This window comes from Arctopsyche grandis, chromosome 12 (assembly GCF_051622035.1).
Source record: "Arctopsyche grandis isolate Sample6627 chromosome 12, ASM5162203v2, whole genome shotgun sequence".
In the NCBI taxonomy this organism is placed as follows: domain Eukaryota; kingdom Metazoa; phylum Arthropoda; class Insecta; order Trichoptera; family Hydropsychidae; genus Arctopsyche; species Arctopsyche grandis.
The window spans coordinates 25,355,496-25,380,465 of record NC_135366.1 but is presented as its reverse complement, the minus strand read 5'-3'; the positions used below and the strand labels follow the sequence as shown (position 1 = coordinate 25,380,465).

General features: G+C 42.0%; 5 protein-coding genes across 6 annotated transcripts; 2 read left to right on the top strand and 3 right to left on the bottom strand.

Annotated features, from left to right (window-relative positions):
- The first annotated feature begins 1,007 nt into the window (after positions 1-1,007).
- On the top strand, positions 1,008-5,557 carry LOC143919648 (uncharacterized). The gene is made up of 2 exons (XM_077442068.1): positions 1,008-3,054; positions 3,256-5,557. Exon 2 carries the CDS (start codon positions 4,368-4,370, stop codon positions 5,070-5,072), a length of 705 nt encoding a protein of 234 aa, XP_077298194.1. The 5' UTR covers positions 1,008-3,054; positions 3,256-4,367; the 3' UTR covers positions 5,073-5,557.
- LOC143919643 (uncharacterized) lies at positions 1,008-7,306 on the bottom strand. The gene is made up of 3 exons (XM_077442058.1): positions 7,124-7,306; positions 6,809-7,042; positions 1,008-6,705 (listed from the first exon to the last, which is right to left on the bottom strand). The coding sequence occupies exons 1-3, from the start codon at positions 7,235-7,237 to the stop codon at positions 5,767-5,769; spliced, it is 1,287 nt and encodes a 428-aa protein (XP_077298184.1). The 5' UTR covers positions 7,238-7,306; the 3' UTR covers positions 1,008-5,766.
- A 1,584-nt stretch (positions 7,307-8,890) lies between these two features.
- Positions 8,891-10,374, bottom strand: LOC143919581 (uncharacterized). Its single transcript, XM_077441963.1, has 3 exons — positions 9,713-10,374; positions 9,424-9,616; positions 8,891-9,348 (listed from the first exon to the last, which is right to left on the bottom strand). The coding sequence occupies exons 1-2, from the start codon at positions 10,077-10,079 to the stop codon at positions 9,426-9,428; spliced, it is 558 nt and encodes a 185-aa protein (XP_077298089.1). The 5' UTR covers positions 10,080-10,374; the 3' UTR covers positions 8,891-9,348; positions 9,424-9,425.
- Positions 10,375-11,454: 1,080 nt separating this feature from the next.
- On the bottom strand, positions 11,455-14,077 carry LOC143919580 (uncharacterized). 2 transcript variants are annotated; one of them, XR_013261253.1, is made up of 4 exons: positions 13,737-14,046; positions 13,423-13,656; positions 12,366-13,355; positions 11,455-12,276 (listed from the first exon to the last, which is right to left on the bottom strand). XR_013261253.1 is itself a non-coding variant. In XM_077441961.1 (3 exons), the coding sequence occupies exons 1-3, from the start codon at positions 13,848-13,850 to the stop codon at positions 12,492-12,494; spliced, it is 1,212 nt and encodes a 403-aa protein (XP_077298087.1). In that variant the 5' UTR covers positions 13,851-14,077; the 3' UTR covers positions 11,455-12,491. The 2 variants fall into 2 exon arrangements, 1 of the variants encoding a protein (XP_077298087.1); XM_077441961.1 differs by having other exon boundaries at positions 11,455-13,355; positions 13,737-14,077.
- Positions 14,078-16,211: 2,134 nt separating this feature from the next.
- Positions 16,212-23,013, top strand: LOC143919640 (uncharacterized). The gene is made up of 2 exons (XM_077442051.1): positions 16,212-16,263; positions 20,487-23,013. The coding sequence occupies exon 2, from the start codon at positions 20,553-20,555 to the stop codon at positions 22,170-22,172; it is 1,620 nt and encodes a 539-aa protein (XP_077298177.1). The 5' UTR covers positions 16,212-16,263; positions 20,487-20,552; the 3' UTR covers positions 22,173-23,013.
- The last annotated feature ends 1,957 nt before the right edge of the window (positions 23,014-24,970 follow it).

The following is a 24,970-nucleotide window of genomic DNA, read 5'->3' as shown; positions in this document are numbered from 1 at the left end:
CCTCCTACCTACACATCGTAAAATGGATCGAGGCCAAGATCAAGTCATAACCAAAATAATCAAGTGGAATTTCGCCGTGGCCGATATCCATGACAAAGACCTTCTAGGAATGGACTTAACATATCGATGGCTGAGTCTGGGGTGGAAGTTAAACTACGAAGAGTGAACGCATCAGTGGAAAACCTGACAATCACAAAGCTAGAACAAACCTTTGCGTAATGTCTATCGTGTGAACAACGGCAGCAAGTCAGTGGCGCAACTACCGCGGCCGCAGACCCCGCAATGCGGGGGGGCGCCGCGAAGCGGCGTGCCTTTTTTGCAGTTTTTTTAATTTGTTCTGTAATTTCTTTGCAATATTTTTTTTGAAAACATTCCGTTGTACATAAAATGTTACAACGGAATGCAGTGGCATTTGCTTGGAACAAGGACGGTCACGGCCGTACTACGAAAGCTGTACACTTCATCGATGTGGGACACGCCAAACCAATCAAGCAAGCACCGAGGAGGACACCATTAGCCAGAAAGCGACAAGTCAGGCAGCTGATTGACGATCTTCTACGACGAGGTATCATAGAATCAGCTTCCAGTCCATGGGTATATCCTATTGTGATGGTGAAGAAAGATGGATCTTCACGCCTCTGCATTGATTATCGACGTTTGAACGCGGTCACCAAGTTGGACTCACACCCCATTCCTCGGATAGACGACACACTAGATCGACTGGCTGGAGCGCGGTACCTCAGCACGTTGGAAAAGGACAGAAAATTCTAGTGGACATCAGTGTCAGGAATCGTTCGAGCAATTAAAGGAGGCACTGATAATGGCTCCCGTGTTGACGCATCCACGACCTAACGACCAATTCATCCTCGATACGGATGCAAGCCAACACAGCAGTGGCGTAACTACCGCGCCCGCAGACCCCGCAATGCCGGGGGGCGCCGCAAAGCGGCGTGCCTTTTTTGCAGATTTTTTAATTTGTTCTGTAATTTCTTTGCAATATTTTTTTTAAAAACCAAAAAGAATCTGAGCTTTTCACTTGGAATCCTTCACATCCGGAACCTACATTTGGGTGCTCGTCCGGTATACATGAAGATATTCCAGTGCCAGCCAGGAGCGGTCAGACGACGATGTGGAACTGTGACAGTCGAGGTAAGGGACGCGCAACACCTAACACAACATGGACGACTACGTGAACGACTACGTGTGGAGACTCGGCGAGCACTCGAGTATCAAAACGAACATCAGGTATGCTGAGCTGAGGTCGGTGGAGCTCGTGCACCGTCTGGTTTGTGGGAAGTTAGGCGGCCGGGACACGAGGCGAAGGGTGGAGAGGTTTACGGGGATCACACCCGCAAACTACGACGCAAAGCTGGAAGCCGCGAAGGCTTTCACCTTAAACGAGCTGTATGATATGTGCCTGCTGTTGGAAGTGATACCAGGGACGGGGAGCAAAGGAGCAGCGGCAGCGTCACTAGTACGTCGGAGATGGAAAGGTTCGCGGACTTAGACGAAGACGATGACGACGAGGATGAAGAGGAAGAAGAAGACGAAGTGCCATATTTCGATAGAGACTAATTCGAGACTTACGCGCCACGGTTTGAGGGGATCGACGGTGTGCCAATCAGCCAGTGGATTGAGCGCATGGAAGAATTTGCGAAGTTATTCCACTGGACGCCCCTGCAGCAACTGGTCTACGGGAGAGAATATTGCGTAGGAACAGCGAAGTTGTTCCTGGATATAGAATGGGGAATTAAGTCATGGACGACCTTGAAGCAGAAGCTAATAGAAGAGTTCAAGTGGGATGATGAAGAGCTCGAGTTCGGAGAACGAGAAATGTCTGCTCAAGCAGAGCCCATTGACTCCGATTCAAGTGGGGCCGGTGAAACACCAAAGATGTCAAATGATCAGATGGTGATGACTAAAGCCCGGATAACCAGCGTGCCGTTCATTGTTCAAATTTTGTAAATGCATTGTTTAAGGTTTGCCGAACCTTTTTTACAAAGCATTTACAACAATTGAATAATGAGCGGCGCGCTTTGGATTCGTACTAGTGATGACCCCTACACAGCCTTCAGCATCGCCGTCTCTAACCACTTTAAACGCTTCTCCAGTGCGACCGGACACGGAAAGTCGATCATCAACTACTGATTCAATTAGGACGACGGATAATATTGAAGACGACGATGTGAACATGGCTGACGGAGATGTGAACATGACTGATGGAGGTAACATCAAACTAGACATGAGATGTTTCCAATAGTGAAGAGGACGATGTGAACATGGCTGACGTAGATGTGAACATGACTGATGGAGGTGTAGGAATATAACATAACTTGTGCTATTTCGAATCAAAAACAGTGATCCCATGAGTCAGCTTTGGGGGAGCGTTCGCGAATGTTTTTTTTCGTGACGCGAAGCTGATTCAAAATTTGTACCCACGTGTATAACTTTACACATCAATAAACTTCATCTAAACCAATATCGAAGTCTTTTCCATGATGGTCACTTCGAACCGGACACCAGTAACCTAAGCCACAATACCAAACGGACAAACCAAAAGGATAAACGTGGTCGAGAAAAAATGGATGTCAATTATTAAGAAATCGGTATCGTTCCCTTTTTATACTATTCCTACCTTTCCAATACTAATAATATATTTGCTTCTATTTCAGCAATAAATTGATTGATATACAGAAGTACATGACCGCGTGATTGGACGCCAAAAATTAAATACATAAAAACATAGCCTACAAAGGCGCATGGGACACAGAGGTAATCCGAAGTTATCAGAACGATCAGATAAACGGCGCAAAGGATATCAAGTAAGTGAATGTATTCAATCACAAGCCATCTTTTCAAAAGGCAATCATGTGGGTAGGACAGTTTTTAAAATATGTTTTAAAGTACAACAGTTAATTCACGTAATCGTATATAATAATATCGCGCACACGAAGGAATGTTTCATCGGTCGCATCGAATTTCTTATTAAAAGTGTAAAATCAATAGATGTAGTGTAAAGCACGTGTTGAATTCAAACTGCGACAATAAGTCACAGTTAGCCCCCCCCCCCCCCCCCTCCACAATAAATGTGGAAGTTCATTCGTTTCATAATGTGTGATGAAACAATACACGGTGTTTAACACAGTGTTTAGACTTGTAGCCCGAAAGTGGCTTAAATCAAGTACATACCAAATTTGGTATATTTCTTCGTTCCTTAATGTATGTAGGAACGGTAACTGCGACAATAAGTCACAGCTAGCCCCCCCCCCCCCCTCCACAATAAATGTGGAAGTTCATTCGTTTCATAATGTGTGATGAAACAATACACGGTGTCTAACACAGTGGTCAGACTTGTAGCCTGAAGGTGGCTTAAATCAAGTACATACCAATTTTGGTATATTTCTACGTTCCGTAATGTATGTAGGAACGGTAACTGCGACAATAAGTCACGGTGTTTTAAAACAGGGTTGTTTTTACTAGTACCCACCAAGTAGGTGTTGTAATTTCTTCCAAAATATGTTGGATAGAATCTGGTGATAATAGTTAAAGTAGAATATAAAGATTCACGGTTAATTATTGAATATTGTTACCACATCTCTACTAATAGTTCAATTGACGGCTACAGTAGAGGATAACTTTATTTATGAGACGAAATAGTGCAACTTTCTGAAACAAATGTCAAGTTCTGAAAACGAGGAAATAGAAGTTTCAACTTCCAAGTCGCGTAAGAGTCGAAGTCCAACTAGGAACTTAGAATTTATTAGAGACAGGTCAAGCTCTAGAGTACATCAGACTCGAAGTCAGACTCAATCGATAAAAACATTAGCGAAAGAAAACAAAGTAGAAGTTACAATGACGTCAATAGAATTAAGGTATTCGGGCGCGTTACAAAGACTAAAAGGAAAAATAGACAAAACCTCCGAAATAAATGAAGGACAGTATCAAACCATTAAAGAAGCATACGACTATGTACAAAAACTCCATTACGAGTATTTAGATAACCTTACAGATATACCGAAAGCGGCTAAAATAGACGAAGAGTACGACGCGATTACAATAACAGTTAAAAATCTTAAAGCGACATAAGATAGACAATCCATTCAAGATAATCAACTAAAGGTAGAGCAAGCAACAATTAAATTTGCTAGAGATAAGTTACCGACGTTAACTATTCCCACATTTCAGGGAGCTCCATCTGAATGGCAATCATTTCAACAAGCTTTTAGGAATATAATAGGAAATAAAACGGAATATTCGAATGTCACTAAATTGCAATATTTGCATCAATTATTAATCGGTCCCGCTTTGGCAGCTGTATTCGGTTGAGGCTGCAGCCGCAGCCTCAATCGAAGCAAACTTAGAACAACATGTCAGTGAACGGAGATCCAGAACCGCCAAATGTACAAGAATCCCCAGCACCATTGGAGACAGCACGCATAGCGCTACGCCTACCACCGATTTTCAAGGAAAACATCTCCCTGTGGATCGGAATTGCAGAGGCTCACTTTGATGGTGCCGGCATAATAGCCGACCGTACGAAATATGGATGCCTCGTCGCAGCCCTGGACTACGAAACCGTGTCCTTCGTCAGCGACATCGTAGCTGGACCACGCACAAATGGAGAACAATACGAAAAATTGAAGAACGCAATACTCGAAAGACTAGGCGAATCAGTGGAACGCCGCACCACCCGCCTACTCACTGACAAGAAACCATCGCATTTATTGCGCCAGATGCGAGAATTAGCTGGTAAACAGCACCCTGACTCCCAGATAGTAAAAACACTGTGGATGCAAAGCCTCCCCAAGCACGCGCAGGCAATACTAAAATCCATGCCTGACCCAACGCTCCAACAATTGGCCGCTACCGCAGATGAATTGATGGAGGTGTACCACAATCAAGAGATTTACGAAGTAACGAAGGAAGCGACCAGCATACCCGAACCCAATATTATGGAAATGGCAGCTGAAATCAAAAAATATCAGAGAAAACTGGCCGATCGCGAACGTGAAATACAACAATTAAAAATGCGCAGCCGCAGCCAAAACTGTTCGACTTACAAACAAGCTTGAGAACGAAATGCCTCCCAGAAAATACTATGTTACCTCCACAAAAAACATGGTGCCAAGGCATTCAAATGCCAAAAACCGTGCTCATTCAATCCAAAGAAATCGGAAAACGAGAAAAGCCCCCCCCAGTAGCAACAACCGGGGTGCGAAACAAACAATGTCGCCTTAACATCTGGGACCGATCGTCGTCACACAATTACCTCGTCGACACAAACTAGACATAAGAGATGTTTCCAATAGTGAAAAGGACGATGTGAACATGACTGATGGAGGTAACATCAAATTAGACATAAGAGATGTTTCCAATAGTAAAATATAAAAAAATTCTAGGGGCGCTATAGGGTGTAAGGCCGGCAATGTTAGCAAGTGCAGATTTTTGAATGAATGCTTTTAAACAAATGTCACGTTTATGTGGCTTGACCCCAAAGTGAATACTCGTGTGTAGACCAAGGTCATATTTTACATTAAAAGGCTCCAATCAAATATTAACATTTAAAAAGTCTTTCTCTGGAGTGGCGTCTCATATGTCTCGAAAGGTAAGTTTTTTGGACAAATGTCACATTTATGTGATTTTACCCCACTATGAATACGTTTGTGTGAACTGAGATCAAATTTTATTTAAATTGTATGATTTTAAGCAAATATCTCATTTGAGTTCAGACTTCTGAGAATAATATCGTGAACAAACATTACAATTTTATGGCTTTAACCCACTATGAATATTCATATGCTTAATAAGGGAATACTTTGTTTTGAAAAATTTTAAACAAATATTACATTTGAACTCTTTTTTCTCAGAGTGGACATTCAAATGTCTTACAAGTTGATATTTTTGACCAAATGATTTAAAACAAATTTCGCATTTGTGTGGCTTTAATCCACTATGAGTATTCATATGTTTAACGAGGGAAATCCTCTGAGTAAAATAACTTGAACAAATATCACATTTGTGTGGCTTTAGCCCACTATGAATATTCATATGCCTAACAAGGTTAGACTTCTGATGATAAGATCGTGAACAAATATCACATTTGTGTGATATGCCAGTGTGAGTCCTCATATGTATAACGCGGTAAACCTTCCGAGTAAAAGATCTTGAACAAATATCGCATTTGTATGGCTTTAACTCAATATGAGTATTCATATGTGAAACGAGGTAAGTCTTCAGGGCAAAATATCGTAAACAAATATCACACTGGTATGGCTTTAATCCACTATGAATATTCATGTGTGCAACGAAGGAAGGCTTATGAGAAAAAGAGCTTGAACAAATATCACATTTGTATGGCTTTAACCCAGTATGAATATTCATATGTTTAACGAAGGAAGACTTCCGAGTAAAAGATCTTGAACAAATATCACATTTGTGTGGCTTTACCCCACTATGAGCATGCTTGTGTGTATTGCGTTCATAATTTGTTTTGAATGATTTTAAGCAAATGTCACATTCAAACAGTTTTTTTATAAGGTGGCGGCTAATATGTCTTACTAGACATAACTTTTGAACGAATGACTTTGAACAAATGTCACATTCATACAGATTTTTTTGAGAATGGGACGTTGTATGTGTCACTTCTTCACTATAATGCTTCATTTCTGGTCTGTTATCATCCAAAGTGATTTCTCTTCCGTGTATCTACAAAATAAGCAAAACGTTACTTAATTTACTATAACTATAAGACTTTTTTTTATTTTATAGAATGGTTAGATATCGTTACCGGTAAATTTATTGCTATTACCTCGCCATTGTTTGGTGAACTAGAAATGTTTGTTGACAAATCACAATCTGACTCGTCTTCCCATATTAGATCCTCCAGCAAAACTTCCTCTGTCTTGATTTTAAAAGACTCGTTTAGAATCATCCTCGACGTTTCGTCACTCTGGAGACAAGCGCTTCGAAAGCTGTCGAGCAATTCCAGATTGTTGACACACGAATGGCATATCATATCTGGCAGATGGTCGCCTTTTCTAACCTGCAAATGACAAAGATAATGATGATTTCGAGAGTTAATGAAATTGGTATCAGTAATAGTAATGGGCTAAGAGTAACTGACCCGCAGCTGACAACCGCTCCAAATGCGTTGCACCAATTGCTGTGTATGAGGATCGCCATGGATGGAGACGAAGGCCTCTGGTGGGGCAGAGCACAGGCAAAGTCTGCACTCCATCACTACTTCGACAGCAGAAACACAAACGTCTCGAGCACTGCCGTTACAAAGGATGTTTGGTACATGATTTGATGTAAGATGGCCGCCAAGGTAGTATTGCCAGTACAATAAAAACTTCGCTTGAATTAATTTTTCTATATATACCATATTTTTACAAACCCCCTTTATGGTTAAAATTTACTTACGATTACAGTTCAGAGGATAATTTGCCTCTTATTTCTTACTGATGCACTAGGCGACAGTGCGGTTAAATTGGCGAACCTCAAGACGCTGAATAACTTGAGATTTACGAGAGAGATAGGAAAGGAGATACTAATTTACAGGAACCGTTTCAATGAAAATCATAAAAAATGGCAAACTCTGATAAGAATCAACCTGGAGTCACAAACCAAGGTCTGTCCAGCAACTACTAGTTGGAATCGAACCGTGGCCACTCTGTTCGAAACCATAAATACCATGATATATTTTTTTACATATGTATATACCATGAAGGCTTTACAGGTAAACTCCATTGCGCCTTCCTGGGCAATTACAAACAACACAGCATTTTTATTACACAAGTCGTTGAATGACGAGACACTAAAAACTCGAAATTTAACGAGATATCTATGAATTGTACATACATTTTATTGTACATTAATCTTACTCAAGTAGTGGTGACATAGTAGGAAAGTTTTTAGCCAATTTAATCGGGAACCGTTTCAACAATGAAATCAGAAACATTGGCAAACTCTGATAGGAAACGATCGACCTGAAGTGACAATTATCCAAGTCTGACCAGCAGCACTACAGATATACTCAGAAAAATTCTTTTCAATCGAGGTCAGCTCATGGGATCGAACCCGGCACCGAGTGGTATTTGGGGTGAAAACCTGGCCAAAATTTTTTTTTACTTTTTTTCCCAGAAAATAGCTTTCTGTACTATTAAATGAGTTATTGACGACTTAAAATTGTTGATAATTTTTCAAAATTCATCAAGTTTCGCAGGAGAGCACTTACTAGTTTTTAACAATTACTAGTTTTTTTTCTTCTAAATCTTTGAATTTTTGAATAAAAAGCCTTTCGGTGCTTTCTCTTATTATATTATGTAGATCAGAGCATCGTAAGGCGAGTGCCCCGGCATTATTTATGCCGCGAACAGCAATTCGATCTAACGCGTGCGAGTGAGATCGCGTGTGAGGGAGAAAAGCGATGCTATATATGTAACTGATATTCCTTCTGGAAAATAAGGTTACATAACCCAAAGTTCCCAGTACACTAGGTATAGTACCCAAACTCTCTCACATATAAATATCGTAGAAATTTCCTCTGAAATCTTTCAATTTGTAAGGAGTGGGTTACTCCACTGGAACTCCATATTATGGAACCAGATTCCAAGATGCTACGGACTAAAGATATTGATCATTTGTGGTAAGACAATTTCCCAGAATATTCCCTCCCAGATTATAAGAATACAAACTAGGCGTGGAAGAACGGGGGAATGATAGCACATGATATGTATTAATGCTAAAAGGCAAATGGATGTCGGATGTCCGATTCCATCCAAAAACTGTAATTAACTTAATATTTAGTTGTCCCTCCCCTATTTTTTATAACAGCCCGAATTCTGCGCGGTATGATCTCTATGCATGACTATTGTTTTTTTTGATTTTTGAATTATTTTTCCATGTATCTATTATTTTTTCTTTTAAATTATCTAACGTAGTATTAGGGCTGTTATAAAAATACTTTTTAATACCCCCAACAATTTTCAATCGGATTTAAATCCGGTGAATTACCTAGCCATAACAAAATTCGAATATTTTTGTGGTCAGGTAGTTGTTAATTGTTTTGGCCGTGTGACATCTTGCATAAAAATGTAATTATGTGCATCCATCCCCTCTGATTCAAAATACGGCAAAAATACGTCCAACAAATTTTTTTGTATTGATCCTGCCCCAACGTACGGGTCCAGCCCCTTTTCCGCTAATAACCGACCACACCATTACAGATGCATTATATTTTGTTGTTTGAATGGTGCATTCGTCGCTCAGCTTCTCGGAAAGTCGTCTTCTGATGTATTGGACAACATCTGTCATCGTCCTTAGAATTGTTTCGCCAGAGAAACAAACCTAAAATGAATGAAAAATTAGTACATAGGAGGTTATCGAGTATTTTTTAGTTTAATATTAATATTTAAACAATACCTTTATGGGGGATGAACGAATGAGACGACTGGCATGTTAATGCACGTGTTTATTATATGACAGCTAAAGGCAGAGTGAGTAGTGGCTCTCCGAACCCAGCCGAGTTGGTCCCCACTCGCAGGAAGGCAACCAAACTCGACCATGTCGTATAAGCGAGCCGCCACATCACTCCCCCCCCCCAGCATCAGCGATACTAAAATTACAAAGAAACAAATTTTACAAAAGAAAAAAAATATTGTTACACAAAGAGAAAAAAAAATTATTGAGTGGGGAGAAAAAAAATGTTGACGTGGGTCATCCGCTGTGTAGGTGTACTGCCCTGAATGGTCGGTACATTCGAGGGCGGTGACGGCTGGTCCGATGGTCGCGCCGATGCGATGCTGCGCCGGCGCCGCTCTTCCGAGGCTGATGTCGGTTGGTGGGGCGGCGGGGGCGGCAGGGGCATCGATGTGGTTGATGATACTCCGAGCTGGACTGTGAGTCGTTGTGGCTCGTGGAGGTGTTGTAGCGCTACCGCCCGTCTCGGCGTGACGACGCTCGTGGAGACGGACGGGGCCTTGATGATGATGATGATGATGGTGCTGAGGTGGTGTGTGATGAATCTTGTGGTGCTGGATGACCGTTCTATGTGTACTGGATCGCGCATGACTCCACATCCAGCTGTCAAGATCGTCGTCTCATTCGCTCCCCCATTTTTTTTAAGCACCTGTCATCGAGCCGTGTCTGCTCGTTTATTGTCACCTGCGGGCCGCGACGTGCTGTGTCGATGGCGATGGCGGCGCGGCGGGTAGCTTTCCCGCCTGGCTCGGCGAGGCAGGGATGAGCAGCGGCATGCTGAATTATCGAGGCTGCGTGGCTCGATGTCGGGGGTCACCAGTTATGGGGGATGAACGAATGAGACGACTGGCATGTTAATGCACGTGTTTATTATATGACAGCTAAAGGCAGAGTGAGTAGTGGCTCTCCGAACCCAGCCGAGTTGGTCCCCACTCGCAGGAAGGCAACCAAACTCGACCATGTCGTATAAGCGAGCCGCCACACCTTTTTTCAAACATCAACAGTCCATTGCTGATGTTCCTGAGCTTTTTTTTCATTGTTGGTGTCAATTTTGTCTTTTTTATGGGAGTTCGGCTCTTGATATTAGCTTCGCGAAATCTACGTTGCATCGTCCTTGGGGAAATATTGATTCCCTCTTCATTTAGAATAGCTTGAATGCCTTTATTAGGCACCTTACGGTTCCCCAAAGCTATGGTGATGATTTTTCGATCCGTTCGCGGTGTGGTTTTTCGTTTTCTCCCACATTTGTCGTATAATGTAGCAGTTGGAGAAACTCCCGATTGCACTAATTGTGCAATATGGGCTACCGTAGGGTGAGAAACATGATTTTTTTGCAATTTGTCTGTAACTATATGTCTTTTCACTAATAAGCGTTGCAATGGCCACTTTCACATCTTCTGAAATGGTTTTTTTGGAGCTATTTAAAAAAAAAAGTTTGTGATTAAAAATTTAAAAAATATATTAAAGCGAACGTAAAAACACAATAATTTATACATAATAATATTAATTTACAACTGATATTTAAAAATAATTAAATCTTAAGTCTATTTTTACGTCAATAATTGTTAATTAACGCAGCGTGTTAACAGGGTGAAAACTGACCGTGAACTGATTTTTTTTTTTTCATCCCCAGTTTCAAAAGTTTCAGTTTTTTTCACCACCACATGTGGGTTGCTATTCAATCTATCTACCAGTGTTAAAATAAATACGTTTTTCCCACATGTTTGTCAAATTTGTCACAAGTTTCGCAAATTACGCTAGTGGTAAGAACATTTTGTCAGGGGCTTTCACATCTTTCAACAAATACATTGCAACAAGATGTAATTAATATGACATCTCTAGTAAAATTAACCGAGCGGTTCTATTCTACTCTGCACAGGTATAAATATGAAAAAACGTAAAAAATACGCACTTAGTATACCAAATAAAAATAAATTGGAAGCAAACCCCCATTAATTAAATAAAAACATAGATGCATGGGTAAAAAAATAAATTTATTCTTTTCTTTGTACAAACATACATACAAAAATTACAAAATGGCATTTGAAAGTAAATATGTATATACTTTAAATGCAATATATTCAGCAATATACTCAGTGAGACTTTGCATGTGACTTTACAGCGGTATTACATACATACCAGTGGCGTGCGATGGGAATTTCTGTTTCTATCACACAACTTTACATACATATGTAAGTGTGCGCGAGTAGGATACACATGTATGTAATACATGGTTCGGTGATATTTTTTTCTATTGATTGTGATTGTTTATTATTTTAAAATACTTATAATTAGTTGTCTAGCGAATTTTAAAAGTCAAAAATATATATTTTTTTACGGATTTTTTCTCCGTGCTATTTTGCGTTTATTTGGCCATTTTTTTTTTATTTCACCACGTTCATAAGGATTGGTTTTCTATCTCAATATATTTTTTTTTATCTAAACGTATTAACTCCAGCGGTAATTGCGATAGAAATGCTTTCGTTGTGTACACATTTGTAACGCGGATTGCGTTGGTGCAAGCAAGATGGCATATAATCCATCTGACAGAGTACAGCGGTCGATTTTTTTTGGTTCTTGGTTGGCCGCCTCAAGAAATTTGACCATCGTGTGATTTGCACAATTCGCATATATGGACGGTGGGGCTCTGGATATTAGCACGAATTTTAAGTAAGGAAAAAACACGTGCAATTATCGATTTCAAATAGGGATTCTGACAACCGATGGTCAACCAAAACCTGATAACAGGGAACAGTGAGGATACATTTCTAAGGAAGAACAGGTAGTTGAATTCTTCTCCCAGTACCTACTGCCAATGCTATCCATTTTACTTTATTTTTTCTTGTTCTCTACTTAATTACAAAAACGTGTCTGAAATGTGAAACCATTTGTTTGAGAATAAGATCGTGAACAAATATTACACTTTAATGGCACTAACCCAGTATGAATATTCTTATGGTTAGTAAGGAAATACTTTCGTTTTGAAAAATTTTAAACAAATATCAAACATCTCATTTGAACTCTTTTTCCTCAAAGTGGATACTCAAATGTCTTACAAGTTGATATTTTTGAAAAAATGATTTAAAACAAATTTCGCATTTGTGTGGCTTTAACCCATTATGAATATTCATATGCTCAGTAAAGAAATTCTTTGTTTTGAAAAATTTTAAACAAATATCACATTTGAACTCTTTTTCCTCAGAGTGGATACTCAAATGTCTTACAAGGAGATATTTTTGAACAAATGATTTAAAACAAATTTCGCATTTGTGTGGCTTTAATCCACCATGAATATTCATGTGCCTAACAAGGTCAGACTTTTGAAAATAAGATCGTGAACAAATATCACATTTGTGTGGCTTTAACCCACTATGAATATTCATATGCTTAATAAGGATATACTTTGTTTTGAAAGATATTAAACAAATATCACATTTGAACTCATTTTCCTCAGAGTGGATACTCAAATGTCTTACAAGGTAATATTTTTGAACAAATGATTTAGAACAAATTTCGCATTTGTGTGGCTTTAATCCACTATGAATATTCATATGTTTAACGAAGGAAGACTTCCGAGTAAAAGATCTTGAACAAATATCACATTTGTGTGGCTTTACCCCACTATGAGCATGCTTGTGTGTATTGCGTTCATAATTTGTTTTGAATGATTTTAAGCAAATATCACAGTCAAACAGTTTTTTTTTAAAGTGGCGTCTTATGTGTTTTACAAGATATAACTTTTGAACGAATGACTTTGAACAAATGTCACATTCATACAGATTTTTTAGAGCACGAGACGTTGTATGTGTCATTTCTTCACTATTATTCTTCATTTCTGGTCTGTTATCATCTGAAGTAATTTTTCCTTCGTGTATCTACAAAAAAGGACTTTAATTTTATAGAATTGTTAGATATCGTTACAGGTAAATTTATTACTATTACCTCGTCATTGTTTGGTGAACTAGAAATGTTTGTTGGCAAATCACCATCCGTCTCGTCTTCCCATATTACATCCTCCAGCAAAACTTCCTCTGTCTCGATTTTTAAAGACTTGTTTAGAACCATCCTGGACGTTTCGTCACTCTGGAGACAGGCGTTTCGAAAGCTGTCGAGCAATTCCAGATTGTTTACACACGAATGGCATATCATATCTGGCAGATGGTCGTCTTTCCTAACCTGCAAATGACAAAGATAATGATGATTTCCAGAGTAATGAAATTGGTATCACTAATAGTAATGGGCTAAGAGTAACTGACCCGCAGCTGACAACCGCTCCAAATGCGTTGCACCAATTGCTGTGGATGAGGATCGCCATGGATGGAGACGAAGGCCTCTGGTGGGGCAGAGCACAGGCAAAGTCTGCACTCCATCACTACTTCGACAGCAGAAACACAAACGTCTCGAGCACGGCCGTACCCAGGATTTTTGATATATGTGAATACAGCGCCGGGTCAGTATCTGTTTTGACGTATGATCAAAAATGGCCGCCAGAGTAGTATTGCCAGTACAATAAAAAACCGCTCTAAGTAATTTTTACATTCGGTTCGGTGATTACTAGTCAAATGTGAACCGGTCACAGGACAACCGGTCGCTCTATGTGCGGCCAAGGTGGCCACTAGTGGATTTTACTGCGGCCACCAGCGACTTAATAGTAAATAATACTAATATTTAAAAAAAAATATATATTTTATAAACTACAAAAAACTTAACAATAATAGAAACTATGCTCATCATTGACAAACTAAAAAATATAGCGAAAAGCCTTGATTGATGACCGAAGTTGAAAATGGCAATTTTTCAATTTTATCTTCTGTTAGTGATTTGAGAGATAAGATGACAGACACAACTTCAAAATTAAAATTTAAAATAATAGAGATATAAAAAATAATAGAATAAAATTTAAAATTTCATAGTACTACAAAATATGTAGATTAAAATCATTTTCAGTATTGAGATTAATTAACTGGGCTAACGTAAAATATGAATTATTAGAAATTTGTCATTATCAAATACTTAATAACCATTTTAATAATATTTCGGTTCAAAAATTTTGGTCAGAAATATACGTTGACAATGAAACAAACCAATATTAAGTTTTGGCAAAAATTGCTTTATTAATATTGTCTATTTTTCCCACTATCGTATATTGCGAAAGATCATTCAGTGTAATGCTCTTTATTTAAAACAAATATAGAAACCAGCTGACAGACGCAAACTAAAAAGCAGCAATGCGGCTTGCATTTGAAGAAAAGAGTATTGAGCAATTCCATTTGCATTATTATTTGACGCTTGGTGCTCGACGTATGTCCGATAAAAACTTCTCTGATTGTTTATATTACTCGCAAGATGGGTGTTCCGACCAAGTCTTCATGGTCAGCTTTCGTGGCGTTACGACCAAAGGAGCCGTTTTGGAGGGAGATCGGCGCCGAGCGGGCGTCCCCGCCTCCTATTCGTTTTCCGCTTCGGTCGAGTGAACATCTCTGTTCGCTACCGAGTTTGTTCCCACCACCGAGTCCCGATCAGCTCAGCCTGGATCGGCAGACGATACTGGAAGTACAGCTTCAGTATACGTCCGGTGAGAAGTGAGGAAATCCTGGTCTTTCTTCGTCGAAGTCAGATCACGTAGTCACGTGAGGAGTGAGGTTATCATAACCTCTCGAACACGTGCGCGCTAATTTCACGACGGACTCCCCCCCCCCCCCTCTGCTTATTCTTTGTATTTATATATATATAAAATACAGTCACCATACAAACAGAATTACAACCTGTTTTTATTATTATACAATTTCCTCCCTTTTTCCACATCACGCATCCCACGCACATTACGAAGGAGAAAGGGACATAGCAGAGCAGCCGACATCAGCAGAGACCAGACCACCGACGACGAAGGAAGGCACCTTGAGGAAACCAGCCCCGCCCACGCTTACCACGAGCTTCTACAAAACCGACTTCCGGGGTGCTCTCGAGTTGAACATCCCTGGAGTCTGTACATTTGGTCCTTCGATTCCGTATGTCTTCAGAGCTGGTCTTCCAACGTCGTCGAATCCAGGTTGGTCGTAATTAGCATTTTTCTGTTGTTGTTGCTATTTTTTTTGGTCGTCAACGTCCATTTTGTTTTTTCCCGCGTCCATTTTTTCCTTTGTTTGATTTCGTCGCATTTCAATAATGGCGTCTTTGAGTACGCTTAAAAATACGCGGAAAAGAATTCGCGCTCGGTTAACGAGAAACGCGAATCAATTGGGGGACGATCTGAGCATCTTCGAGCTCAGAATCAGGCTCGAAACAATCAGACCATTACTGTCTGAATTCGAAGCGATCCAAGCTCAGATAAACGAGCTGGACCAAGAAGAGGCGCAGGCCTCCGAATCCGTCGTGGACCTATTTGATAGGGAGCATATGGCCGCCTTCGTGCGATGCACCGAAGCAATCAATTTGCGTGAGCCGCAATTGAGCGCTTCACCGTTAGATGGCGCTAACCTCACAATGTCACCAGTACCGCAATCAAATTCGGCAATAAAATTGCCCCGTTTGGAGTTGCCCACCTTCGAAGGCAACGTCCAAAATTGGCCGCTTTTTTCACAACGCTTCTTGGCCGCTATGGCCGGCGAGAGTTCGCAAATCGCCCGGTTCCAATACTTACTAGGAAGCCTAAAAGGAGAGCCCCAACGTTTAGTTGACGGCTTGGAATTAGCTTCAAATTCATTTACGAGCGCGTGGTCCATTTTGGATCAACGCTATAACAACAAAAAAATTGTTGTTCAGTATCACCTTCAGGCATTGCTTGTGTACAGACTCCAGGGATGTTCAACTCGAGAGCACCCCGGAAGTCGGTTTTGTAGAAGCTCGTGGTAAGCGTGGGCGGGGCTGGTTTCCTCAAGGTGCCTTCCTTCGTCGTCGGTGGTCTGGTCTCTGCTGATGTCGGCTGCTCTGCTATGTCCCTTTCTCCTTCGTAATGTGCGTGGGATGCGTGATGTGGAAAAAGGGGGGAATTGTAATAATGAAAACAGGTTATAATTCTGTTTGTATGGTGACTGTATTTTATATATATATGTATATACAGAGATCAAGCAGGGGGGACAGAAAAGGGGGGGGGGGGAGTCCGACTTGAAATTAGCGCGCACGTGTTCAAGAGGTTATGGTAACCTCACTCAACCACGTGGCTACGTGATCTGACTTCGACGAAGAGAGACCAGGAATTCCTCACTTCTCACCGGACGTATACTGAAGCTGTACTTCCAGTATCGTCTGCCGATCAAGGCTGAGCTGATCGGGACTCGGTGGTGGGAACCAACTCGGTAGCGAACAGAGATGTTCACTCGACCGACGCGGAAAACGAATAGGGGGCGGGTACGCGCGCTCGGCGCCGATCTCCCTCCAAAACGGCTCCTTTGGTCGTAACGCCACGAAAGCTGACCATGAAGACTTGGTCGGAACATACTCCCCCCGTTGGAAGTCAGAGGATCGAATTCCAAAACAAACAAGAATTAATGGTGCACAAGCGACTAATGAAATACACAAAAACCAAGCAAGTAAGCAAAAAAATAACAACAAAATAAAAAACAACACAACAAAATAACCCAGTCAGCAAACAAAATAACATTAGTCCACCGTCAGTTTCCCATCCTACATAAGCAGCTGACTAAGCCGGCAAGAAACAAACAAAAAATAGACAAACAAACAACCAAAACACCAACAAATAACCAACACCAATGCTAGGTAACAATATTGTTCAACCGTTATATGTCCCAATCTATCCTGATAGCTCTATTACAAAGCACCAATCAAACCAACAAGAGAAGCATAAAAGAAAAGCAACTCAAAAACTTAAGTTTAAACACATAAACTGAATCCACAACACAGATACAAACAACGCGCCAACTTTAATGTGGGACGTTATGAACGTTCGCCACACCGTTGCACAAATTCACTGAGTGCTGCTCGACTGGCAGTCGAGCTACTCGCCGGACTGCTCGCTTGGTGTTGCTGATGGAGGAGTAGTAGGACCTACTCCTGTGCCCCTGTCTGCCAGGGGCCGCTGCTGCATGTGCTGGTGTGGTAGCACCCTCGCTCCGGGCTGATCAACCAGATCCTCCTGCTGTTGCGCAACTAGTGGTGCGCCAACTAGGAACTGGCCAGGAGTTATGGGAGCTGGGTTGGGAAGGTCGAAAGATGTGAGGGTTAAAGGGCGCGGATACATTGCGCTTCGGCAAGCGGAATCTTCGTTCCGCGTAAATACGCGATTCGTCCAGGGGACGCGTAACTGTCTTGACTGGACGTCTCGCGCCAAAACAAGATAACGGATCACGACCCGTTGTGTGATGGCAATTCCGAGAATCGCTTGAAACTGTGGGCGCTTCTAGAGAGCCGCCCAATATCCAGCCGAAAGCTGTATTCATCATCGCGATGCGTCCTCCTCTGTCACCGCGTGACTTGGAGGGAACTAAAATGGTACGTTTGCCATTGCGTAACATCGCATGATAGGCGTCGCTGCCTATCACCATATCCACTGTACCGGGAATATCGAATGACGGATCGGCAAGGGGGAGATGAAGCGGCAAATGGCTCCGAATCTCGGACACGTTGCGCGATGGAAGTTGATTCGCGATCTCGGGCATGATTGCGCAATCGAGATCAACACTGGAGCCCTGATTGGGGATGCGCGGTAGAATTCGAATTACCGCGCCACTAGTAATGGACGTCCTATTTGAACCTATTCCTACCAGGTTGACGTCCATCCTTTTCGACTTTAAGGCGAGTCGCCTTCTTAAGTCTTCAGAGATGAGGTTGAGTTCGGAGCCGTTATCTAACAATGCTCGAACCTTGTGCGAACGTCCATCTCCGCCGCGAACTTGTACTTCCACAGTGGATAACAGGACAGTTCGGGCGTGAGAAGGCGATACGCGTCTCACCGAGTGTAAAACCAACGATGATTTTACGGGTTTGGCGTTCTCTGATTTCTTGGGGCTCCGATAATGTTTGGCCTTATTTGAAGGCGAAGTTTGGTATGGAGTTGAGTCATGTAACATGGTGTGATGGGCATGACCGCATTTGAAGCATCTCTGCTTTGTTTGGCACGCGTGAACTATGTGCCCTGGCCTCAAGCAGTTGAGACATAGTCGACGTTTTATGGCGTTCGACCTACGCTCATCACCGCTCATTTGGCGGAATGATGGACAGGCTAGCAGAGAATGACTTCCGCTGCAACTGATGCAGGAGGGGCGTTCCCTCCTCACATGCAGAACTGCTGCCTTCGGATTCGTAATGGTTCTTGGTCGAGGATTCGACTCGCCTTTTAAGACGAAGTCGGCATTTGCCATCGATTGGCACTGGCACGTTAGAAAATGCATTATTTTGCTAAACGTGCAGTCTTCATACTTGGGAGTCTGAAGCTCCCATTGCAGAAGTGTACTCCGGTCAAGTTTTCTGGTGATAAACATCACCAGAATCTCGTTCCAGGTCTCGACCCGGACGCCCAAGTTAACGAGCGCACGTACATGCATGTTGGCATCATCTATGAGACGACGCAGACTGACGTGATTGTTGCTCACGACTGGCTCGGCTTCAAGCAATGCCTGAAGGTGATACTGAACAACAATTTTTTTGTTGTTATAGCGTTGATCCAAAATGGACCACGCGCTCGTAAATGAATCTGAAGCTAATTCCAAGCCGTCAACTAAACGTTGGGGCTCTCCTTTTAGGCTTCCTAGTAAGTATTGGAACCGGGCGATTTGCGAACTCTCGCCGGCCATAGCGGCCAAGAAGCGTTGTGAAAAAAGCGGCCAATTTTGGACGTTGCCTTCGAAGGTGGGCAACTCCAAACGGGGCAATTTTATTGCCGAATTTGATTGCGGTACAGGTGACATTGTGAGGTTAGCGCCATCTAACGGTGAAGCGCTCAATTGCGGCTCACGCAAATTGATTGCTTCGGTGCATCGCACGAAGGCGGCCATATGCTCCCTATCAAATAGGTCCACGACGGATTCGGAGGCCTGCGCCTCTTCTTGGTCCAGCTCGTTTATCTGAGCTTGGATCGCTTCGAATTCAGACAGTAATGGTCTGATTGTTTCGAGCCTGATTCTGAGCTCGAAGATGCTCAGATCGTCCCCCAATTGATTCGCGTTTCTCGTTAACCGAGCGCGAATTCTTTTCCGCGTATTTTTAAGCGTACTCAAAGACGCCATTATTGAAATGCGACGAAATCAAACAAAGGAAAAAATGGACGCGGGAAAAAACAAAATGGACGTTGACGACCAAAAAAAATAGCAACAACAACAGAAAAATGCTAATTACGACCAACCTGGATTCGACGACGTTGGAAGACCAGCTCTGAAGACATACGGAATCGAAGGACCAAATGTACAGACTCCAGGGATGTTCAACTCGAGAGCACCCCGGAAGTCGGTTTTGTAGAAGCTCGTGGTAAGCGTGGGCGGGGCTGGTTTCCTCAAGGTGCCTTCCTTCGTCGTCGGTGGTCTGGTCTCTGCTGATGTCGGCTGCTCTGCTATGTCCCTTTCTCCTTCGTAATGTGCGTGGGATGCGTGATGTGGAAAAAGGGGGGAATTGTAATAATGAAAACAGGTTATAATTCTGTTTGTATGGTGACTGTATTTTATATATATATGTATATACAGAGATCAAGCAGGGGGGACAGAAAAGGGGGGGGGGGAGTCCGACTTGAAATTAGCGCGCACGTGTTCAAGAGGTTATGGTAACCTCACTCAACCACGTGGCTACGTGATCTGACTTCGACGAAGAGAGACCAGGAATTCCTCACTTCTCACCGGACGTATACTGAAGCTGTACTTCCAGTATCGTCTGCCGATCAAGGCTGAGCTGATCGGGACTCGGTGGTGGGAACCAACTCGGTAGCGAACAGAGATGTTCACTCGACCGACGCGGAAAACGAATAGGGGGCGGGTACGCGCGCTCGGCGCCGATCTCCCTCCAAAACGGCTCCTTTGGTCGTAACGCCACGAAAGCTGACCATGAAGACTTGGTCGGAACAGCTTGAAGCCGAGCCAGTCGTGAGCAACAATCACGTCAGTCTGCGTCGTCTCATAGATGATGCCAACATGCATGTACGTGCGCTCGTTAACTTGGGCGTCCGGGTCGAGACCTGGAACGAGATTCTGGTGATGTTTATCACCAGAAAACTCGACCGGAGTACACTTCTGCAATGGGAGCTTCAGACTCCCAAGTATGAAGACTGCACGTTTAGCAAAATAATGCATTTTCTAACGTGCCAGTGCCAATCGATGGAAAATGCCGACTTCGTCTTAAAAGGCGAGTCGAATCCTCGACCAAGAACCATTACGAATCCGAAGGCAGCAGTTCTGCATGTGAGGAGGGAACGCCCCTCCTGCATCAGTTGCAGCGGAAGTCATTCTCTGCTAGCGTGTCCATCATTCCGCCAAATGAGCGGTGATGAGCGTAGGTCGAACGCCATAAAACGTCGACTATGTCTCAACTGCTTGAGGCCAGGGCACATAGTTCACGCGTGCCAAACAAAGCAGAGATGCTTCAAATGCGGTCATGCCCATCACACCATGTTACATGACTCAACTCCATACCAAACTTCGCCTTCAAATAAGGCCAAACATTATCGGAGCCCCAAGAAATCAGAGAACGCCAAACCCGTAAAATCATCGTTGGTTTTACACTCGGTGAGACGCGTATCGCCTTCTCACGCCCGAACTGTCCTGTTATCCACCGTGGAAGTACAAGTTCGCGGCGGAGATGGGCGTTCGCACAAGGTTCGAGCATTGTTAGATAACGGCTCCGAACTCAACTTCATCTCTGAAGACTTAAGAAGGCGACTCGCCTTAAAGTCGAAAAGGATGGACGTCAACCTGGTAGGAATAGGTTCAAATAGGACGTCCATTACTAGTGGCGCGGTAATTCGAATTCTACCGCGCATCCCCAATCAGGGCTCCAGTGTTGATCTCGATTGCGCAATCATGCCCGAGATCGCGAATCAACTTCCATCGCGCAACGTGTCCGAGATTCGGAGCCATTTGCCGCTTCATCTCCCCCTTGCCGATCCGTCATTCGATATTCCCGGTACAGTGGATATGGTGATAGGCAGCGACGCCTATCATGCGATGTTACGCAATGGCAAACGTACCATTTTAGTTCCCTCCAAGTCACGCGGTGACAGAGGAGGACGCATCGCGATGATGAATACAGCTTTCGGCTGGATATTGGGCGGCTCTCTAGAAGCGCCCACAGTTTCAAGCGATTCTCGGAATTGCCATCACACAACGGGTCGTGATCCGTTATCTTGTTTTGGCGCGAGACGTCCAGTCAAGACAGTTACGCGTCCCCTGGACGAATCGCGTATTTACGCGGAACGAAGATTCCGCTTGCCGAAGCGCAATGTACCCGCGCCCTTTAACCCTCACATCTTTCGACCTTCCCAACCCAGCTCCCATAACTCCTGGCCAGTTCCTAGTTGGCGCACCACTAGTTGCGCAACAGCAGGAGGATCTGGTCGATCAACCCGGAGCGAGGGTGCTACCACACCAGCACATGCAGCAGCGGCCCCTGGCAGACAGGGGCACAGGAGTAGGTCCTACTACTCCTCCATCAGCAACACCAAGCGAGCAGTCCGGCGAGTAGCTCGACTGCCAGTCGAGCAGCACTCAGTGAATTTGTGCAACGGTGTGGCGAACGTTCATAACGTCCCACATTAAAGTTGGCGCGTTGTTTGTATCTGTGTTGTGGATTCAGTTTATGTGTTTTAACTTAAGTTTTTGAGTTGCTTTTCTTTTATGCTTCTCTTGTTGGTTTGATTGGTGCTTTGTAATGGAGCTATCAGGATAGATTGGGACATATAACGGTTGAACAATATTGTTACCTAGCATTGGTGTTGGTTATTTGTTGGTGTTTTGGTTGTTTGTTTGTCTATTTTTTGTTTGTTTCTTGCCGGCTTAGTCAGCTGCTTATGTAGGATGGGAAACTGACGGTGGACTAATGTTATTTTGTTTGCTGACTGGGTTATTTTGTTGTGTTGTTTTTTATTTTGTTGTTATTTTTTTGCTTATTTGCTTGGTTTTTGTGTATTTCATTAGTCGCTTGTGCACCATTAATTCTTGTTTGTTTTGGAATTCGATCCTCTGACTTCCAACGGGGGGAGTATGTTCCGACCAAGTCTTCATGGTCAGCTTTCGTGGCGTTACGACCAAAGGAGCCGTTTTGGAGGGAGATCGGCGCCGAGCGGGCGTCCCCGCCTCCTATTCGTTTTCCGCTTCGGTCGAGTGAACATCTCTGTTCGCTACCGAGTTTGTTCCCACCACCGAGTCCCGATCAGCTCAGCCTGGATCGGCAGACGATACTGGAAGTACAGCTTCAGTATACGTCCGGTGAGAAGTGAGGAAATCCTGGTCTTTCTTCGTCGAAGTCAGATCACGTAGTCACGTGAGGAGTGAGGTTATCATAACCTCTCGAACACGTGCGCGCTAATTTCACGACGGACTCCCCCCCCCCCCTCTGCTTATTCTTTGTATTTATATATATATAAAATACAGTCACCATACAAACAGAATTACAACCTGTTTTTATTATTATACAATTTCCTCCCTTTTTCCACATCACGCATCCCACGCACATTACGAAGGAGAAAGGGACATAGCAGAGCAGCCGACATCAGCAGAGACCAGACCACCGACGACGAAGGAAGGCACCTTGAGGAAACCAGCCCCGCCCAAGCTTACCACTAGCTATCTCACAAAACCGACTTCCGGGGTGCTCTCGAGTTGAACATCCCTGGAGTCTGTACAATGGGCAAGCATCGGTAAAAATTGCACAATACATTCAAAAACACACAATAAACAACATGGGATACATTTTTATAAGTAAATTGATCCGATTGTATTCCGTGCGATGTAGCGTATTTATAGAGACGTACCTCGTAAAATTGACAACAATTATTTATTCGTAAGGGCCCCTCTATTCTTATTAAATCTCTCTGGTTGACACTACACAAAAACAAGCGGTTAAATGTACAGGAGCAAGATGTTGTAAGCTGGGACGTCATTTGGGATGGGGGGGCATGGTGAGGGGCACTCGCCCCCTCCCCCCCCCCATAAATTTAGGATTAGTGTGAATTTACAAAATAGTATGAATTTAATGATAAATAAAATTTAAATGGATCTATGAATGCTACGTTTATGTCTTATGTTACTTTTGGATAGCTTAGTGGCCAATAAAATAATCGCTGCAATAAACTACTTTTTGAATGGTATGCTTTAGGTAAAATTCTTAAATTGTTCGTCCCGTGGAGCGAATTGTTAGAAAGGTCCGCCTTACTTTATTTAATCTCAGTAATGGATATGTAAAGTATATTTTTCCGAAAGTTCGTATTTATTGTTTGTTTTCAAGAAAGGTTTTAAATTGATATTTTATTGAATCGGTTCAATCCAAACTGATTTTATATCCCGTATTTTTTTTTGCGGACGTCCTATCTCTCACAGAATAACGAATGAGATGCATTTAATCTTCATATGTGACGATGTTCGGTCCAAAAAAGTTTTAGTTTTTTTTTTTTTTCTATTTATTTAATTGCTTTAAAATTTATAATTAATTATCCACCGAATTTTAAAAGTCAAAAATATACCTTATTTTTTTACAAATTTTTTCTCGAATGTATATATTGCGCCAGTTTCAAATTTCATTACGTTTATGAGGCTTGATTTTCAATATCAATGTTTTTTTTTTACCTTTTTTATTTTTATTTATTCATATACATATACTTACAGGATATAATGTTTATTTCAAAGTTGGACATGTATTCCTTATCAGATAAGAGTATTACTTGTGCCTGATAAGGAAGCTACGGTTCTATTATAAATTCTTAAAATCTATTATAATATTTTTTATATAAAAATTACATTAAAATTTTTCAATGCAAGTTTTTTTTGAAAAAGTGTTTAATTTTTTTTACTTGTTCTGTTTGGTTAGCAATACAGCGCAATTCAGAAGGGAGATTATTTTAGTTATTTATGGCTTGGAAAATATAATGGTTTTCCATTTGTGTTGTTTTAAAATTTGGTGTGATAAATTGGTTTCCATTTCTCATTAGTTTATAAAATTCTTGATATTATTTGTTATTTTTTTCTTTACACATTTTTATAATGGAAACTTGCTTAAATATGTCATCGATATTTGGTACTGGAAATAGTTTAAAAAGCGATTTTGTCGAGAAAGTAGAGTTTTTTTTAAGTATTACTTTTATAATAATTTTTTGCGAAACTTTTACTGAATTTAGATTGCTTTTGTAGGATCCTCCCCAACCTATAATTCCATAGATAAGCAGAGAGTGGACAAGGGCATAATACACATTTTTTATTATTTTCACATTTAAAATATTTCTTAACCTAACAAATATATATATACATTTCCTTATTCTCTTTACTAGCTCTGTAATATGGCTTGTCCATTTCATGTTTTGATCAATAATAACACCGAGATATTTAATTTCAGAAGAAGAGTT

What these genes read in the sequence shown, in the direction of transcription:
- LOC143919648 (XM_077442068.1), top strand. Translation starts at nt 4,368, where the DNA reads ATGTCAGTGAACGGAGATCCAGAACCGCCAAATGTACAAGAATCCCCA.
- LOC143919643 (XM_077442058.1), bottom strand. Translation starts at nt 7,237, where the DNA reads ATGGAGTGCAGACTTTGCCTGTGCTCTGCCCCACCAGAGGCCTTCGTC. An exon ending in GGAGCGGTTGTCAGCTGCGG is followed by an intron (nt 7,043 to 7,123) that starts GTCAGTTACTCT and finishes TGTCATTTGCAG; the next exon opens with GTTAGAAAAGGCGACCATCT. An exon ending in GTTCACCAAACAATGGCGAG is followed by an intron (nt 6,706 to 6,808) that starts GTAATAGCAATA and finishes CTTATTTTGTAG; the next exon opens with ATACACGGAAGAGAAATCAC.
- LOC143919581 (XM_077441963.1), bottom strand. Translation starts at nt 10,079, where the DNA reads ATGTGGAGTCATGCGCGATCCAGTACACATAGAACGGTCATCCAGCAC. An exon ending in CTACACAGCGGATGACCCAC is followed by an intron (nt 9,617 to 9,712) that starts GTCAACATTTTT and finishes TTGTAATTTTAG; the next exon opens with TATCGCTGATGCTGGGGGGG.
- LOC143919580 (XM_077441961.1), bottom strand. Translation starts at nt 13,850, where the DNA reads ATGGAGTGCAGACTTTGCCTGTGCTCTGCCCCACCAGAGGCCTTCGTC. An exon ending in GGAGCGGTTGTCAGCTGCGG is followed by an intron (nt 13,657 to 13,736) that starts GTCAGTTACTCT and finishes TGTCATTTGCAG; the next exon opens with GTTAGGAAAGACGACCATCT. An exon ending in GTTCACCAAACAATGACGAG is followed by an intron (nt 13,356 to 13,422) that starts GTAATAGTAATA and finishes CCTTTTTTGTAG; the next exon opens with ATACACGAAGGAAAAATTAC.
- LOC143919640 (XM_077442051.1), top strand. Translation starts at nt 20,553, where the DNA reads ATGCATGTACGTGCGCTCGTTAACTTGGGCGTCCGGGTCGAGACCTGG.